The following is a 17089-nucleotide window of genomic DNA, read 5'->3' on the forward strand; positions in this document are numbered from 1 at the left end:
TCCCTGTCTCCTGCGCTCTTTTTTTTTTTTCCCCCCATCAAAGAGGAAACAGCGTCGGCAGGAGCTCGAGGGCCGGTGCGAGGGGCGCCGCGTTCCCCTCCCGCATGCAGTCTGAAGCGGGAGGGGGGAGAGAGTCCTGGTTCTCAGCCTCAGCGCCCCCTTGGCTGGACCTGGGCTCTCAAGGGGTGGGACAGGCAGGCTCACTCGCAGGCCGAAGCCACCGACGTGACGCTGGTGATCTTGGTGGAGTCGTCGGACCAGGGCTGCAGGTTCTGCAGGGCGAAGAGCGAAGAGTTGTGCACGCACAGCGGGTCGGCGGGCAAGGGCTGCGCCAGACTCTTCTGGAAGGCCTCCTGCTGCAGCTGCAGGAGGATGCGGTTCGCCTGCTGCCTTTCGGCCTCACGCTCCTCGGCGGTCTGCCGCCTGCACCGGGGACAAGCCATTACCACGCTTCCGTGTGCTCCCGGGGAAGAGCCTGGAGGAGCCCTGCTCCCTTCACAGCTCCCAACGCCAGCTCGGGCCTCTTTAACACACACCCTGATCTTGAGGGTCCTGACTCCGACAAAGACTGGAAACCCCAAAAGTAAATGGAGCGCGGGTATCCCGGGGGAGCTGTGGGAAAATCCGCTAGGCCCGAGCATCCGGGGCTCTCCGTCTCCCACTAGCCTAGGGCGGCGCAGCCAGGGGTAGGATGGCATCTGGCCTCTCCCCAGCTCTGCCGTCCCAAGCCTGAGGTGCCCCACCCTCCCCACCAGCCCAGGGCAGAGACAAGGGCTGGCGGATTAGGAGCTGCCTTGCCTGACCTCTCTTCTCGCCCTTTTCTCTGCGATCCTGTCGCAGGCTTCCTGCCTCCTGCGCGGAGCCCTGTGCCCTGCGGGGACTCCCGCTGGACCAGCCGCCTTCCTCCGAGGCGGTCCGGGGAGGCGATGACTCACTTATTCCATTTAATGCCTTCCCTCCACCCCGTCAACTGAGATCAAACGTCTGTCTCTAAGGTGGACAGACCTAATGGGAGTCCCGGGGGCCTCCAGAAGCAATTTGTAGGCGATCGATGAAGCCGGGCGAAGCCAGCAAGGGCCTCTCCCAGCGGTGGACTCCCGCCTCCTTCCCGCCGCCCCTTCTTGCCTTTTGCTCCATGCGTCTTTCCATCTCTCGTCTTACCCTTCTCTCCTGCATTTCAAACTGCCTGACTGGTTCTCTTCCTTTTAGGCGTTGTGTCTTTTTCTCCCATTTTCTCTCACCCCCACTCCCTTCGTTCTCTCAGAATTAAGAGAATTTGTTTGAAACGAAAATGGAGGTTTAATCATCCATTGCTTTCCTTTATTATCCTAAGACTTCTCCAGGCTACCTGGTTTTTCCTTTTCTTCCTAGGGTGGGCTATTTATCTTTGCCCCCTCCCCTCTCTCTGCCTGCCACTCTCTTGTCTTTCTCTGTGCCCCTCTCTTCCAGGGGCTTGCGTTGCTCCCTCCCCTCGCTTAGGCTGCAGCCTGGTGGGGCCTTGGGAACACTAGTGCCCAAACCCCTATTCAGCTAGCCCTTGCTACCTCTTTAGCCTTCCAGAGGTCTGAAGCCGTACCCCCATTTCTTCCCCAGGGACAGGAATGGGGGGGCAGAGTGGTGGGGCAGTGGCTTCCTTTGTGGCCACGATGGCGGAATCCCGGGCAGATTCCTCGCCTTCATTCAGAAAAAGAGGAAACTCCAATTCCTTCCTCCAGCTCTAGGCCCCTCTGGCCCGGAGCTGCGGACTTCGCCCAGACTCTCCTGCGCTCTCCCCCTAAGGCCTGAACTAGCGAGAAACTTCTCAAGTGTGGAGAACGGAGTATGCGAGCCAGATGTGCCAGAGGGTGCAGGAGTGCAAGTGGGTGCAGCTGGAGAAAGCGCCGGTAGTTGCGGTGAATAAGTCTGCCAGAGTGTGGGACTCGCGTTACGAGAGAGAGAGAGAGAGAGAGAGAGAGAGAGAGAGAGAGAGAGAGAGATGTACGTGGGGGGGGGGGTTAGTGTGGTTGTGGGTGTGTGACGGGAGAAGGGTAAATGTGTGTGTCTCCTTCTCTCTCACCACACCCAGCTGCTCCTAATGGATCCCCCTTTCAGTGGGACTCTCCAAAACCCCGCTACAGCCGGTGCGGATTGATTTTCCTCTTCCAGAGTCGGGGATTGGCTGCGGGAGGGCCGCGCAGAGTGCCTGGGGAGAGGGAGTCAGCAGGACCCAGGCCGGTGGTTTGGAGCCTGGCGGCTCCGCTAGGAGCCCCGGCTGGGGCGCAGAAACAAGGCGCGGGCCATCCGGCCTCCAGTCTCATTTGGAGGAGACGTCTCTGTAAGCGCGAGTTTGCGCAAACAGAAAGTCCCTCAGGACTCACTGATCCCCAAAGCACGGATTGCCTGGACTGTGCTTGAGCCCCGCCATTTCCCCAAGCAGCAGCGGAGACCAGCCGCGTCTACACCGGCACTGAGTGTGTCGGCCAGAAAGCCAAGAAGCCTCCCGTAAAACAGAGCCGGGGCTCTCCAGCCTCAGCTCGGTTGCTCCCCGTCCCCGGCCAGCCTAGCAGGGAACCGATCAGAAGCCGGCGAGTGGAGGGGGTGTGAGCGCCCCAGGAGAGACCCCGGGACAGAGAGCTGCCCGCCCAGCGCGCTCACCTCCACTTCGTCCGCCGGTTCTGGAACCAGGTTTTGACCTGCGCGTCGGTCATTTTGAGCGCCTTGGCCAGGGCGGCGCGCTCGGCCGAGGCCAGGTACTTCTGGCGGTGGAAGCGCTTCTCCAGCTCGCAGATCTGCAGGCGCGTGAAGGACGTGCGCGGCTTCTTCTTCTTGGGGGGCGTCCGGTTCTGATAGGGGTGACCTATACGGCGTGTTACAGTGAAGGGTGAGAGGGCCACTGGAGCGGGAGACAGACAGACGGCAGAGGCAAGCGGCAGAGCGTCAGGAGGCGTCCCAGGCCCGACTCCCCGCGATCAGCGAGCGCAGCGGCCAGACCCCAGGAGCGGGGCCGTGATCCTCCCGTCAGCCCTCAGCTCCAAGCCCGCGGCGGGCAACGGCCCCCTCCCGCCCGCCAGGCCGCCGCCACGGAGGCCTCTCTAGCCCGGGGCTCCCACGTGCCCAGCCAGAACCGGTGCAGTCGCCTCCCCAGTCTCCTTGAGGGGCATGTCTGAGGCGAGCTAAAGGTCGCAGGCCCCCACTGCCCCAGGCCTTCGGCCTCAGAGAAGCTGCCCAGCAGCAAGGGTCAGTGCTTGGGGGGGAGCGGGGTGGACCCTGGGTCCTGACCTGAGCCACCAAAACGCAGCAACATCCACAGACACATCACATACCATGGGGGTAAATTACAGATCCATACACCCAGTCTGACACACGGGGACAGGGACACAGGCAGACACATACAGGACAGGGGGCAACACAAGTGACAGTTATTCACTTCCTCAGAACCTTCTTCAAGCCTGAAGCAAGATTAGGGTGTGCTGTGGCTCCCCTAGGTAGGTCCTATGTGGAACCCTTTCACCAGAGACCCAAGACCAGTGGGTTCTAGGCTGAGGGTTCCATTAGAGCCCTTCAAGGCTGGCCTGGCCTGCGTTGGGGGAGTGGAATGAGCAGCAGGCTCTGCCTCCCCAGGCCTGAGAAGACTTGGGGTGGGGACTGGGGTCCCTTGAGTACAGGGTCCTTCCTGGAGGCCCAGAGCAGAATGCCTGTATTGCCTCTGCTGCCCCCCCCCCCCCTTTGCCACAGACCTAGCCTGTGAGCCAAGGTTCCAAGGCCGGAACAGGAGCAAGGGGCCTGGGGTGCCTTGGGGTCGCCTACCTGAGAGTGTAGCTCTAAGCTGCCTATTTCCTTTCCACCATTGGTCCCAGAGCCCTAGCCCCATGGGAGTCCCACGTCGCCATCCGCAGCGGCCCGTACCTCCCGCCTCCTCTCTCTAAGTCCCGGCCAAGGAACCCAGGCTCAACTCGTGGTTACTTCTCAGCGGGGATGGGAGCGGGGCTGGGCGGGAGGATCGAGGATCGAAGCCTCGGATCCTAGGAATGCTAAGGGGCTAAGTGAGGCCGGAGAAAGGGGCCCGCGCGTGAGCGAGAGCTGAGTGCCGAGAGCGGAAGCGAGAGCGGAGGGAGCCGCGGCGAGCGGAGGAAGGCGCGGAGCTGGCAGCCGAGAGGGCGGCAGCCGCCCGCCGCCGAGTGCGTAATCGTCCCAGGAGTTGTCCTTCGGCCGCCGCCGATCGATCGCCGGCCAGGCCGGTGCATTATTCACACTGGAGGGAACAGGGCTGGGCCCCGAGGGGAGGACGCCATGCCACGACCGAACGAAAATGAAGCAGGAGGCTCAGCCTCACGCTGCCACCGACCTGGACGAAGCCCGCAGTCCGGGAAGAAGGGCCCGCCAGCTCTGCTGCTTTACTCAGGCTCGGGGCCTCTGCCGGGCCCGGCAAGGGCAACGGGCACTGGAGCTCCGAGCGCGAAGTGGTGTGTGTGTGTGTGCGTGTGTGTGTGCGCGCGTGCGTGTGTGTGTGTGTGTGTGTGTGTGTGTGTAGGGAACGAGAGGTGGGGAACCTGTTCTTTCCTTGCGTCTGATTCTGGGGCTCGCCGCCTCAGCCAGAGAACGTCGGCCGGGACGGAAGAAACAGTTTGTTCACATCCCTCCCCTTTCTCCAAGATTACCGAGCCCCAAATGTCGGCGGAAGGTAGTCCCCAAGCTACATCCCCCTTTCCTCCGCCTGACTGAGCCCCAGGGACTCCGAGAGGGGATCGGGGAGCGCTTTTCAGTGTGGGGTCCTGCGGGAGAAACGGAGAGGGGCCCAGACTGGGAGAACTCTTCTCGAGCATGGCGATTCCGCGAGCGTGGAAAGGTGGCGGGCGGCTGCACTTGGGGGAAGCACCGAGAGGAGCTGAGCACCCCGGTGCGCAGAGGGGGCTGCGGGGAGCCACCGGGCGGGGAGAAGGTAGCGCAGAGCCCGGGCCGCGGCCAGGCGGGGCGCGCGCGGGCCGGACTCACCTGTGAACCTGTCCTTTGTGTATCTGCGGTTACTCTCCATCCAGGGGAAGGTGAGGCCGGTGAGGTTGTTGACACCCGGCACCGCAGGCACGGAGGGCACGGTGGGCAAGCCGGTAGCCAGAGGCTGAGGGTGGGCCACCGCTCCAGCTAGCGGCCTATGCGCCGGCACCCGAATCACCCCCGCAGCGCTCAGGGCCCCCCCGCCGCCGCCGCCGCCGCCGCCGCCCCCGCCGCCGCCGCCGGGACCAGGGCCGCCCGCCAAGGCCATGTTCACGTTGTAGGAGCCAGCCAGCGGGCCCATGCTGCAGGCGCCGCCGCCGCCGCCGCTCGCCGGGCCACCAGGGCCGCTCGGACCGCCAGCACCATAGGCCCCCGCGCCCCCGGCCCCCGCCCCGGCCGCGGGGCCCCCGCCGCCGTACGCGTAGGCGCCTCCAACCAAACAGCCAAGGCCGTATTCTCCGTCCTGGAGGCGCGAGGCGGGCCCCATGCAGCCGCCTTGGTCCGGGCTGTTGAGGATCTGGTCGATGCCGAAGCTGATGGGCTCCGCATGGCCCGGGTGGAGATGGTGCGGGCCCAGGTGCTCCATGTTGGCCCCCGGCCCCGGCCCCGCGGGGGGGCCTGGGCGGCGGCGTTTGCTGTGTTTGGCTCGGGGGGCAGCGCGCAGGGGCGCGGAGGCGGCAGCGGCTCCTGGCTGCGCGGCGACTTGGAGGCGAAGTGCGCCGAGGGCTAAAGTAGGGGGGAGGGGAAGGGAGAGGGGGCGCCGTATTCTTCCCCTCTCCGGCTGCTCCTTCCCCTCTCCGGCTGCTTGCTAGATGTTGACTCTGGGACATCAATCACCGGGCGAAAAAGCCCGGTGCGAGCGAGTCTAGCCGTTTCGGCCGGGTCTCTCCATTGGCTGTGCGTTGAGAGGAGCGGGGTGAATGACAGCGCGGGGGAGGGGCGGAGAGGGGGAGAGGGAGGCCGGGAGCCGAGACTGATTCAGGAGCCAGACACAGAGGGACGGAGACCGAGGCTCGGAGAAGTAGTTCAGGAAGAGAGAGAAGAAGGGATTCGGAGACTTAAAAGGAGAAAAAGAACAGGAGGCGGCCATTCCCAGAGACCCATAAACAGACGGACCCAAGGAGGTGGAGGACAGAGACCTCTTCCCAGCCTGGCAGGAGTCTCCCCACTTTGAATTGGGCCAAAGGGGTCCAGCTTGCTAGGCCTCTGGGGAAGAGTGTCCGTGAGCTACTGGAGAACCTCCCCAAGGGCTCAGCTGGGAAGCACCTGTCCTTCAACAAGAGGATTTACTCCAAACTTCAAGTCTGGCTTGTTAGAAAGTAGAAGACTGTCTACTCCCCAGGTATGGAGCCCAGGCCCCTGAGGCGGGAAGGTGAGTTCAGGCTTGTCCTTTTTTAAAACACAGGCCTATGAACAACTGGCTATATGTTGTTGGAAAAATCAACAACCACCCCCAACTCAGACTATTTAGAGAAACTGAGGAAAGGAAGACTTCCTGAGAGGCAGGCACAAGTCAAGGGAGTTGGCTTGCGGCCTGCTGCCAGGGTGCCCATGCCTCAAGATACCCCTTTCCTTTTAAATAGAAGCCTCAAGAAGCAGTTCCCACAGTGTGTGAATGAATTCAGTCAGATTGCTTTCACCTAGCAACTAGCCCAGGGCTGGCTATTCCAAGCAAAAAACCCTTGGACTGTGGTGAGAGGAAGGAGTTATTTTCTTACTTTTGGAATCCTGCGAGGGAGGCGTAGGGGACTTAAGGCAGTGGGGGCTGGGTTTGGTGGGACCAAGATCAGGAAAGTGCATGCGGACAAATTGAGGCCTTTTAAAGTTTAAACTCAGCCTCTGGCTGACTGGCTTAGAGCCCAGGAGAGAAGGCGGAAACTCCCTTTTTCTGCTTCCTCTCTTTTCCCTCTTCAGTAGGGAAAGGTCTGCTCCCTCGAAGGAGCCTAGCTCTAGGAAGGGTGCAGGTTGCATCACTTGGGATCTATTTCTGGTCTATATCAGATTCAACAGGTCTTCAAGGAGGGATTGTCTCTATCAGGCAAGATGCTAGAATATGAAGGTTTGCATTCTCCTCATCAAATCTCGTTACAGTCTATTTGCTTTGGTCATGTCTGTTATTTCCACTTGAAGAGATCTCCTTGGAAGCAGGGAATGGTTTACTCATCTCAGTGCCCCCCCCCCCCAGCTGTGGAGTACAGCCCCAAACCACAGGATATACTCATCCTGGGTGAAAAATGAAAGAATGAACCTTATTATTCAACAAATATTTATTGAATACCTACCATGTGTCAGGCATTGTTCTTGGCATTGAGAAAACAGCAGTAAATAAAACAAAGGTCCTGCCCTCATGGAGTTTACATTCCATAGAAGGGGTTAGACAATAAACAAAGAATCAAATACATTAAGTCAGATGGCGATAAGTATTATGGAGAACACTATGAACTTCACTAACTCTTCAAGGTGAGTATTATTCCCATTTTATAGATGTAAGAAAGCAAATTTCAGAGAGGCTAAGTGATCTGATCAAGACAGAGGAGCTGGATTTGACTTGCTTTTAAAGGTTAGTCTGGAAACCTGGCTGCTGGTTGGAAGCACATCTCTGTGGGGAAAACCTTGTCTGGGCTCCAGGCAGGTAGACAAAGGCCCACTCAGAGCAAGGCCAGATGTGAAGAAGGTGGTGGTTTGTAAACACTAAGCAGAAATAGGAGAGAGCTCTACTCCCTTGCCAGTTTGCTCCTCTCCATCCACCCAATCCAGGTTCTACACCTCTACCCAGGAGATGCCATAACTTTCATCAAAAATTGTTTGAACCTGTCCACTGTAAACGTCAGATCATCTCAACAGATCAGAGCTTCACTCAGTTTGAGAGCCAATAAAGGAAGGTTTTGTAACTTTCAAAAAATATTGTTTGAACCTAAATTTGTCTCTTTCCTGCCTCTTGTCTTGGGGGAACTAAAGCAGAGATAAACATAAGTGTTTTACTGAGAAACTACCATGTGCCAGGCACCATACCACACTGATCTCATTTAAGACTCACAACAAATCTGTGAAGTTAATGGAAAAATCTCCCATTTTTAAATAACTAAGAAAATTGAATGAATGTTCATAGCAGTGTTGGTCATCATGTGATGAATGGATAAATAAAATGTGGTATAATCATACAATGGAATATTATTCATCCAAAAAAAAGAATAAAAAGGAAGTCCTGATTCATGCTACAACATGGAAGAACCTAGAAAACATGATGCTAAGTGAAAGAAGCCAGGCACAAAAGGCCACATATTATATGACTGTATTTATATGAACCATTCAGAATAGGCAAATCCATAGAGGCAGAATGTAGATTAGTGGTTGTCAAGGGTTGGAGGAGGAAGGGTAGGAGGTGGCTGCAAATGGATACAAAGTTTCTATTTGGAGTGATGAAAATATTCTGGAATTAGATGGTGGTAATGGTTGCACAATTTGGTGAATATATTAAAAACCACTGAATTTATGATTTAAAGGGAATATTATGGTATATGAATTATATTCATTTTTAAAAAGAAAAAAACAAAAACTGAGACTTGGTAAGATGAACAAACTTGCCCAAAGTTCCACAGACAGAAGAAGATTGATCTGGGTTCCCAAAATCTGAACTCTTTTCCCTGGATGAGGCTGAAAAGTATGGAGAGAGGTGCTTCTGCTTCCTTTGAGGCTGGATCGCAGTGGCCCTGGTCCTTTTCATGACTAACTACAGTTCGGCTTGCTGCAATTAAAACCCTGTCTTTCTAAGTTATCCTTAGAACAACTTCCCTTTGCCACTCTCTGGCCCATGCAGGAAACCCCCTGCATGTTCCTAACACTCTCCCCATTCCTCCCTCCCTCCTCCTCTGGATGAAACTTTCCAGTACCTATGTCTTTCTGACCTTGCCCATTTGGGCACCTGCCTTACTTACTTACTGCATCTTGAACTCCTCAGATCTGGCATCAGTTGGCCAGAGTCCCTGGCAGGAGATTTCACCCTTGCTGGCCTAGCCCAAGGTTGGCAGAGGTCACAGCTGCCTAGTGGCCCATTAAGACTGTTGGGATGCTGGGCGCCTGGGTGGCTCAGTCGTTAAGCGTCTGCCTTCAGCTCAGGTCATGGTCCCAGGATCCTGGGATCGAGCCCCACATCGGGCTCCCCGCTCTGCGGGAAGCCTGCTTCTCCCTCTCCCACTCCCCCTGCTTGTGCTCCTGCTCTTGCTTTGTCTCTCTCTGTCAAATAAATAAATAAAATCTTTTAAAAAAAAAAAAAAAAGACTGTTGGGATGCTCTTCTCATCAAAATCCTGCAACCCAGGGACATCCTGACTTTCCCCTGCCCTTACGTCTGTTCACCTCACCGGTCTCTTCCATACTCCCCTCCACCCCCCATCGCTCCTACTTATCAGAGTCAACTTTTCTCCCAGTCCAGTTCTGAGGTGCTGGCCTCCCCCAAGATGAGGCTCTTTGTGTCCAACTTGACCTCAGCCTTTGTTTTCCAATGAGGTAGTTGCTGAGGGCCTGGGGTACCCTTTCAGTCCCTTCTCTTCCTAGGAAGTTGAGACAAGAGGGTCAGGAGTCACTGGGTTCTGGCCTCCGCCCCTCCTGGAAGCAGTGTTCCCTGAGCACACTGCTGCAGGTTGGAAAGTTTTTCTGAACCGGGGAGGAGACTCACACGGAGCTTACCTCCTGTGGTGCAGCTTTTGCATTTCCCCAGTGTTTCTGCAAGCCGCGTAGAGTAGCCCTGTTAGGAAGCAGTAGGGGAGGAAAAGAAAGCCGGAGGACAAAGCACAGTGACATCCTAGGCACCCTCAGTCACGGTGATTATCTCATGTTGTCCACCAGTAACCCTGTGATGTTATCTCCATTTCACAGATGAGAACACTGAGGCACTGAAAGCCAGGAAGGGACAGGAACTAGACTCAAATGCTGTTTTTCTGACTCCAATCATTAGAAGCTGATTTCTCGACATCAAACTTGGTAGATGTGGCCCTTGCTTTGCAGGAGTATCTTGCACACACATCTAGGTGAGTTCCAGCCCGAAGGCCACCTGGTAATCCACCCCCTCCTCCCCAAGCACCATCCACTCTCCTAGCCTGCAGAATAAAGAAGTGCCTCCAATTAAAAGAGGAGCAGCTGGGGCTGAGGCTGGGGTTGGGGGAGGAGAAACAGGAGGGCTCAGCCACTTTGGATCCCACAGGGTTCCCTCCCCCGCTCTGGGAGAGACCCCTGGGCCAGGGGTTGTCCTTTAGCTTAGGGGTGTGTGTGTGTGATAACTTAATTACTTTGTGTTTGTGGGACTGTGTGTCCATGAGGGGAAAGCCAGATGTGAAAGTGTGCGTGCCAGTGAGGATGGTCATGCAGATATACTGGGCATGTCTCTGAGGAATAATTTTTTAAATTTACCCAACAAATATGTATTGGGTATCTATTATGTACTAGCATTAGGCTGTTGGGATTCAACTGCAAGCAAAACATGCCTGTAAGGGGGTTGGGGGAGAGGAAGGGAGTCTGGGTCGTTTTTACAACTGGATTTGTCTGTGTAAGAATGCAAGTGAATGTGTGTTTTCTGTAACAGATAAGAGTGTGTCTCTTTAACTGTTCCTGTATAATGGGCATATGTGATGGGCTGAGGGCATCCCTCAGCTACTGTGTGAGTGTAATCATGATGTGTGGGGGGGTATCTGTGGGAGAGGTGTTTTATTTTCTAGTGTAGTTGTCAGGGAAATGGCCATACGTGGGACTGTGGGTGTGGAAAGGAGGTGACAGGATATGCCCAATAGATATGCAGCAGGGAAAGGGTAGAACAAACTGAGAAATGTGTAAGGGGATGTGTAAGATGAAGCAGTTCATGGTGGGGCCATTGGGATCTGGATTTCCAATACCAAAGGTGCCAGTTCTGCCTTGCTCACCTGCCTCAGGAAAGGGGGCAGAAAATGGAGGGGCAGGTGCAGCTGGTGACATAAGCACTTAGAGACCCAGTAAAGGGCACTCCACCTCCAGGGTGGGAGGGTGTTCTCTCTAGGAAGCTCGGTTGAGGAAGTGGGGGGTGAGCAGGTCAGGCTGGTTCCAGCTACACAACTTAGTGATTTCTCAGGGCTGGGGGTAGGGGTTGTCCAGGGCCAGCCCCAGGTGCTCTTACCCAATCCTTACAGTAACAAGGACTGAGGATCTCTCCAACATGGAAGGACAGGCATACGTTTCATCAGTGGAGGAACCCCAAATAGATTGAAAACAGAGGGACAGGGGACAGACCTCCTTTCCTGCTCTAAGACACATCTCAGCTGTCACCGAGGTTAGGAGCCAGCACTTTTCTTCTCCTCCCACCGCCCCTACCCGAAGGTCTGCTTGAGCAATGGGGTCATTAAGTCTAGGCCCTGCCCTGTAAGGCTCCCCTTCTTGGCTTCTGACACAAAGGAATCTGTTGGCCCCATCACCTCTGGGCGTTGAGCTAGGGCCTCAGGCCTCTCTCTGACCAACTCCCTTCCAAAGGAGGCCTGGAAACCCCCAGATACTACCATCTAGAACTGGTGCCCTTGACAGAGTATATCTTTGATGCTAGGTCTTCTCTCAGGATGCCAGAATGGGGATAGAGCTGGGCAGGGAGTGGGCTGAGGTTCAGGGGAGGACAGAGTTCTGCTGCGCTGCCATCCCCTGACAGCTCCTGAAGGGCTCCCTGGGCACCAAGTTTAGTTTCCCACCACTGGACCCCAGTAGAGCACCCCAGCCTACGACCCAGGACCACAGGTACACCCCAGCGTGCCCATTCTTGGCCTCCATCCTTGGCCCTACCCAGCTGACAAGTGGGTCTGAGCTGGTCCGAGGGATTGAGGAAATTTCCAGAGGCAGAGAGCATTCCACAGCCAGCCCCTGAGTGTGGCGCAGGGGAGGAAGAAGGAGTAGGGAGAGCACTAGCTTGCTGCAGGCCAGGACTCTGAGGGCCATGACCACCTTCTAGGCACCTACTCCCTGCGCTGGGGGGCGGGTGGGCCAGCTTTCTGCGGGTGTGTGGTTCTCTCACTCCGGCCCCTCAGCCTCAGTCAAGCTGAAGGTGGGGGAGGGAAGGCTCCGGCTGGGCCACAAACCTGCAGCGGCCAGATCTACCCAGACTTCTCGCCTCAATTAAATTCTTCAGCCCGCCGGGCGCATCCATTTGGGCTGCAGAGGAAGGGCGGGTGGAGACCTCCCAGTTCCGGAAACCCGGTTCAGTCCCGGGCTCTGTTGGGGGAGCCTGAAGGTCTCCCGGTCACCCAAAAGAGCTTGGGCCACCTTGGCTTGGACAGGTCTGGAAATTTCCACGGGCGCTCAGGGCACGTCGGAAGCTGCAGGAGCTCCCTGAGCCACGGCCACACTGCACTGAGAATGGAAAACCCGGCCAGTTCAGACCGCTGGCGGCTGAAAGGGCCCGGCCGCCGCGCCTCCGCAGCCGCGCCTCTGCCTCCGTGCTGCGCAGGGTGGGCTCGGGAGGTGTCCTCCGCATACATGAGTTGAGCCGGAGTTGGGGTTTGAAATGAACTCGCCAAGCTCCTCCTCCATCAGGGCCCGGGGTGGGATGAGGGGGACCGAATTCCAGTTCCGCCTGGGAGTCCCAGCTGCCGGGCTGCTGCTGGCGAGGTCCTGTGTTCCACGCTCCGGCCTGACTGCCCATGGCCCTCGCGTGTACGCGAATGGTCCCCGGCAGACACAGCCAACACCCGAGGCTTTCCAGATACAGCGCTGGAGCAGATCGAGCACCGTCTCTCTCAGGCCCAGACTCACAGACCCACACTCACCCTTGCACACAAAAAGGCACACTCCTGTGTGCAATCCCGGCCGCCGCTCTCGAGGCCTCCTTCACGCATCCCCACACAGGCACACTGGCTTCCTGCGCCTCAGATAAAAAACACATCTCTCCCTCCGGGCACACACTCTGCCGGCCACATTGGGCCCACAAGCAGCCACACAGTTTCCCAACTTTTCTGGGGAGGCCGAGGGCAGGGAGGGTGGGGGCGGGGGGCAGGAGCCGCAGGTGCCAGAAGTTGAGGTGGGGGTGCCTAAGGGGGAGGAACTGTATCCATATGTATGGGTTCCGCACACAAAGAGCAGCTGCCCTAAACCGAGCCCCGGCGGGCCCAGAGTCGCACCGAGGCGCCAGCGACCCAGCTAATTGAATTAGACCGGCCAGGCCCTGCCACCCGCTCGCCACCCGCGTGCGCTCTACCACCCGTCCCTGGCCGCCGCAGGCGCTCGTTGGGTGCCGAGGGACGGATTGAGGGAAGGAGGCACCGCCGCCTGAGCCCCTGCCCAAGGCGTCCTCCCCCCCCCGGAAATAATCTCATTGTTCTGCGGGCTGCGTGTGGCATGGGGCGCCTGGGATCCCCAACTGGACTGCGAGGCCGTGATTAATGGGACAGCAGCGAGGGAGCTGACACGGGGAGGGCCCGCGGCCCTCCTCCGCCCACCCTCCTCCCTGGTTCTCAGCTGCCTTGGGTTCGGGTGCCCCTTCCCCACCGAGTCTGGGGAAGTGAGGGCGGAAGGGGGAGGGAGGGCAACGGGCCACCGGAAATTAGACCAGTCGATGTCTTAGTGAGGGGGGCGGGCTGCGTTAGGGCATTGAGAGCTGTGAGTCCCTCTGCACTGGGGGTGCTGGGGATGTGTGTGACTGTGGCTTAAGTGAAGAGTGTGGGGCTGTGTGTGAGATGCGTATGGGGTACGCTTCTGTCTCTGGGGGCTGTACCAAGCCCAAGGCCAGAGAGCTGGGTTGAGCTCCTGGCACTGCCCTGGGTCCCCAGGAAATGCCTGCTCGGGCACCTGCCTTCTCATAATAGATTTCAACAGCCACCTCACCCAAGACCCCACCCACATCCCCAGACCACCAGCAGTTGATAGTGTGGCTCCTGAACCCATCCCCCACCTCCCTGCCCCCACCTTTCTGGATAATGGTTTCCAAGTACAGGCATCTTTTTTTTTCAGCTCTTCTCCCACTCTGACATCCTCTGCTCGGGTGCTCGCAGTTGAGACTCATAGTGCCCTAAGCACGGAAAGCTCCCTGATGTGTGGCTGGGAAATAACTTCTCTGTCCAAGGTGGCCTTCGAGTCCCTGAGGTAGGTAGCATGTCTGTATGTCTGCTGTGCTCTAAACTGCAAGTGCCTGGGGGCACACCGGCTGGCCCCTCAGTGCTGACGCACACCCCCTGGTGCTCTGAGCACCAGTGACACCTCCTGGTCTGGTGAGCTCCACCCAAGAGCTGTGGAGACCTGGGCTCTCAGGCAGGTGGGCACACAGCCATGCTTCTGGAAACCATGGGGCAAGTTCACATCCTCACCTTCTCCACCCAGAAGCAGGAGATGGGGGACTGGCCCAGAGTGTGCGTGTGTGGCCGGGACAGGGGGAGTGCCCTAGGGACAGAGCCACGGATCCTAGGAGGGCGGAAGAGGACCGCCCCCCCGAGAACCTAGGGCTTGGGTCATCCAGTGGTGAGCACTGCTACTGAGACCCTGTCCCAGCAAGGACGTCTGGCCCTCAGGCTTCCTGCTTGCTGTTGCCCTCCACTGCTGCCCGCTGAGCTTTGCCAAAGCGCCCAGGTGATACAGCCAAGGCAAGGTACCCTAGAAATCCAGCTAGGGGTGGGAACGAGCCAAAGCTGGGGGCCTCGCGCCCGCCAGAAGGCCTCAGTGCATCTGGCAGGGACCAGGGCCCTCTGGAGGAGTGACACCAAGGGGAGCAGTGGCTGGTGCCTCTACCCACACCCCGTTGCCCTGATACCCGAGGCTCCAGAGAGGTGGTGGGGGTCGGGGCTCTGGTCTGGAGCAGGCCCAGTGGGTCACCCTGAGAGCGCTAGGCGCCCACTCTCTCAGGCCCAGGGCCAGGCCTCGGCGGCCCTCAGTATATTTCCCGGGACTTTTACTGCAGCACCAAGATGAGCAGTGACATCCCCCTCTCCCCTTTCATAAATATTGCATCTTCCCAATGCAATTATAGGAGACGGAGCGGCATGAGCGTTTACTAAATAAGATTATGGGGTAATGCTAATGCAGTTTATGTCTGCGCTCTGACACCAGACAAACTCCCTATTAATAACCTCTCAATGAGGCGCGAGGCTCCGAAGGCGGAGCCGGGGGCAGCCCAGGGCTGCGCACTAGGTAAGAATGGTCACGGCATGGCCACTCCATGCTGGGGGCGGCTCCCGCGCCTCCTACCCTCCTCTTTGGGCCTCTTGGGCTTGGAGTTCCCGCCACACTCCTTAGGAGGCAACCTGGGCCTCCACCCTCAATTCCAGAGTCTCACTGACACCCTACTTCCTCCACTTCGCTTCGGTTTCCCAACAGTTTGGTCCCAGCTGGTGCCCCTCCCCTCTCTTTGGAATTCACACTGCTGGAGGGGCCCAATTCCCCCCTCTAAAGGATGTGCAAGGCACATTCTTCTCTGGCTTAGGAACCACTCACCATTGCCTATGGGAAAATCCAAGCCCTTTATCCCACCATTCAAGGCCTTCAATTTACTGCTTCATTGGTAGTACCCTCCCCCAATCCCTGGCTTCCATTCACCATCAGCTCTATCAGCTGATGTATCAGCTGAGACAAATACTCTCATACCTTTCCACTTACACCCAGCTCCTCAGGCAATACTCTGACAACACCCACTTCTCTCCTACCCCAACCACACACACACACAGACACACACACACAAATCCTACTCCTACTTAAAAAACTAGCTCACACTTCTGCCTCTCCTGACATTCTCCAGGTGCATTTCATGAGTCCAACTGGCCAATAGCAAACAAGTTTTAAAAATTACCTTTTTAGTTGTTGTTGTAGATTTGGAGTCACAGAGACATGGTTTGGAGTCCCAGCCATGCTGCTTTATAAATGTGTATCAGAACAGATCAATTAACCTCTCTGGCCCTTACTTTTGTTTGTTTGTTTATAAAACAGGTATAATGGGGGCGCCTGGGCGGCACAGTCATTAAGCTCTGCCTTCAGCTCAGTGGTCCTGGGATCGAGCCCCGCATCGGGCTCCCTGCTCCGCGGGAAGCCTGCTTCTCCCTCTCCAGCTCCCCCTGCTTGTGTTCCCTCTCTCGCTTGTCTCTCTCAAATAAATAAATAAAATCTTTAAAAAAAAACAAACAGGCACAATGGACTCTGCCTTCCGTTTCAGTAAGCCATTGTCCGAGTCTTTGGAGTTCATTGGGTGTATCTCTGCTTTACCATCTTTCTTATTGTATTAAAATTTGTGTAAAATGTTTTGTCATCCCTACTTGTCTGGGAGTCATTGAAACTCAATGTTGTTAGCCCTGCTCAGTTTCCCAGAACCAGTTGATGAGCTTCTAGGACTCGTAGAATCTCTTCTCCTTGCCTCTCTTATTTCCCTCCTCTTGAGGCCTCTTTAAGTTCCCATTGAGAGGATAGGGCTAAGGCAGTAGAGACAAGTTCTGGAAAAACAGAACATCAGTGCAGCAGAAAAGTATAGGCAGGATTTTAAGGTCAAGAGAGCCAGTCCCCTGCCTCAGGCCCTGGTGCAGGCTGGTCATTAAGGAAGCCCTGGGTTCTTCTTGGCCTTCAAATAAAAAGACATTTCATGCCCAAGGACCTCAGTAATGAGGAGCCAGGGAGGGGCTGGGTAGCCTGCAGGCTCAGCAAAACCTTCCCCATCTCAGAGGCCTCCCCTCCTTCCTCCCTCCTCCTCTATCTCTCTGAATTCAGAGAAACCTTTCAGCAGCTTCTGGAAGAAGGAGGTTCCTTTGCCTTTGGAGCAGGGAGAGGGATGAAGGGCCCTGGCAAGGCCTCTATAGAGGCCTCCTGGAGCTTCGCTCCTCTGCCCCCACCTCTCTACCAAGAGTGAACCATCTTTACCTCAGAGAAGCCGATCTGTCTGTGGGGAAAGGCTGAGGCCCAGGGCCTGGAGAATGGGGGCAGTGCCTTCCCATATTCTCCAGTCCCTCACCCTTTAGAACCGGGGCGACACCTGATCAGGCTAGCACATACTCACCACTAACTCTAACCTGCCGTTCCTGCCCTGGGCTACAAGTGACTTTGCTAAATGCTGCAAACCTGTCTGAGTCTGTCTGGGGCATTTCAGACTTACCACAACATCCCTTCACTTATTTACGAAGCATTAGACTTGACTCTTTTTTCTATTT

The 17089-nt window shown here is 56.8% G+C and overlaps 1 protein-coding gene across 1 annotated transcript; it reads right to left on the bottom strand.

Moving 5' to 3' along the window:
- Nucleotides 1–200: 200 nt before the first annotated feature.
- TLX1 (T cell leukemia homeobox 1) lies at nucleotides 201–5570 on the bottom strand. Its single transcript, XM_036065031.2, has 3 exons — nucleotides 4972–5570; nucleotides 2635–2836; nucleotides 201–423 (listed from the first exon to the last, which is right to left on the bottom strand). The coding sequence occupies exons 1-3, from the start codon at nucleotides 5555–5557 to the stop codon at nucleotides 201–203; spliced, it is 1011 nt and encodes a 336-aa protein (XP_035920924.1). The 5' UTR covers nucleotides 5558–5570.
- Nucleotides 5571–17089: the final 11519 nt, after the last annotated feature.

This window comes from Halichoerus grypus, chromosome 7 (genome assembly GCF_964656455.1).
Source record: "Halichoerus grypus chromosome 7, mHalGry1.hap1.1, whole genome shotgun sequence".
Lineage (NCBI taxonomy): Eukaryota > Metazoa > Chordata > Mammalia > Carnivora > Phocidae > Halichoerus > Halichoerus grypus.

What these genes read in the sequence shown, in the direction of transcription:
- TLX1 (XM_036065031.2), bottom strand. Translation starts at nt 5,557, where the DNA reads ATGGAGCACCTGGGCCCGCACCATCTCCACCCGGGCCATGCGGAGCCC. An exon ending in CACAAAGGACAGGTTCACAG is followed by an intron (nt 2,837 to 4,971) that starts GTGAGTCCGGCC and finishes CACGCCGTATAG; the next exon opens with GTCACCCCTATCAGAACCGG. An exon ending in AACCGGCGGACGAAGTGGAG is followed by an intron (nt 424 to 2,634) that starts GTGAGCGCGCTG and finishes TCCCCGGTGCAG; the next exon opens with GCGGCAGACCGCCGAGGAGC.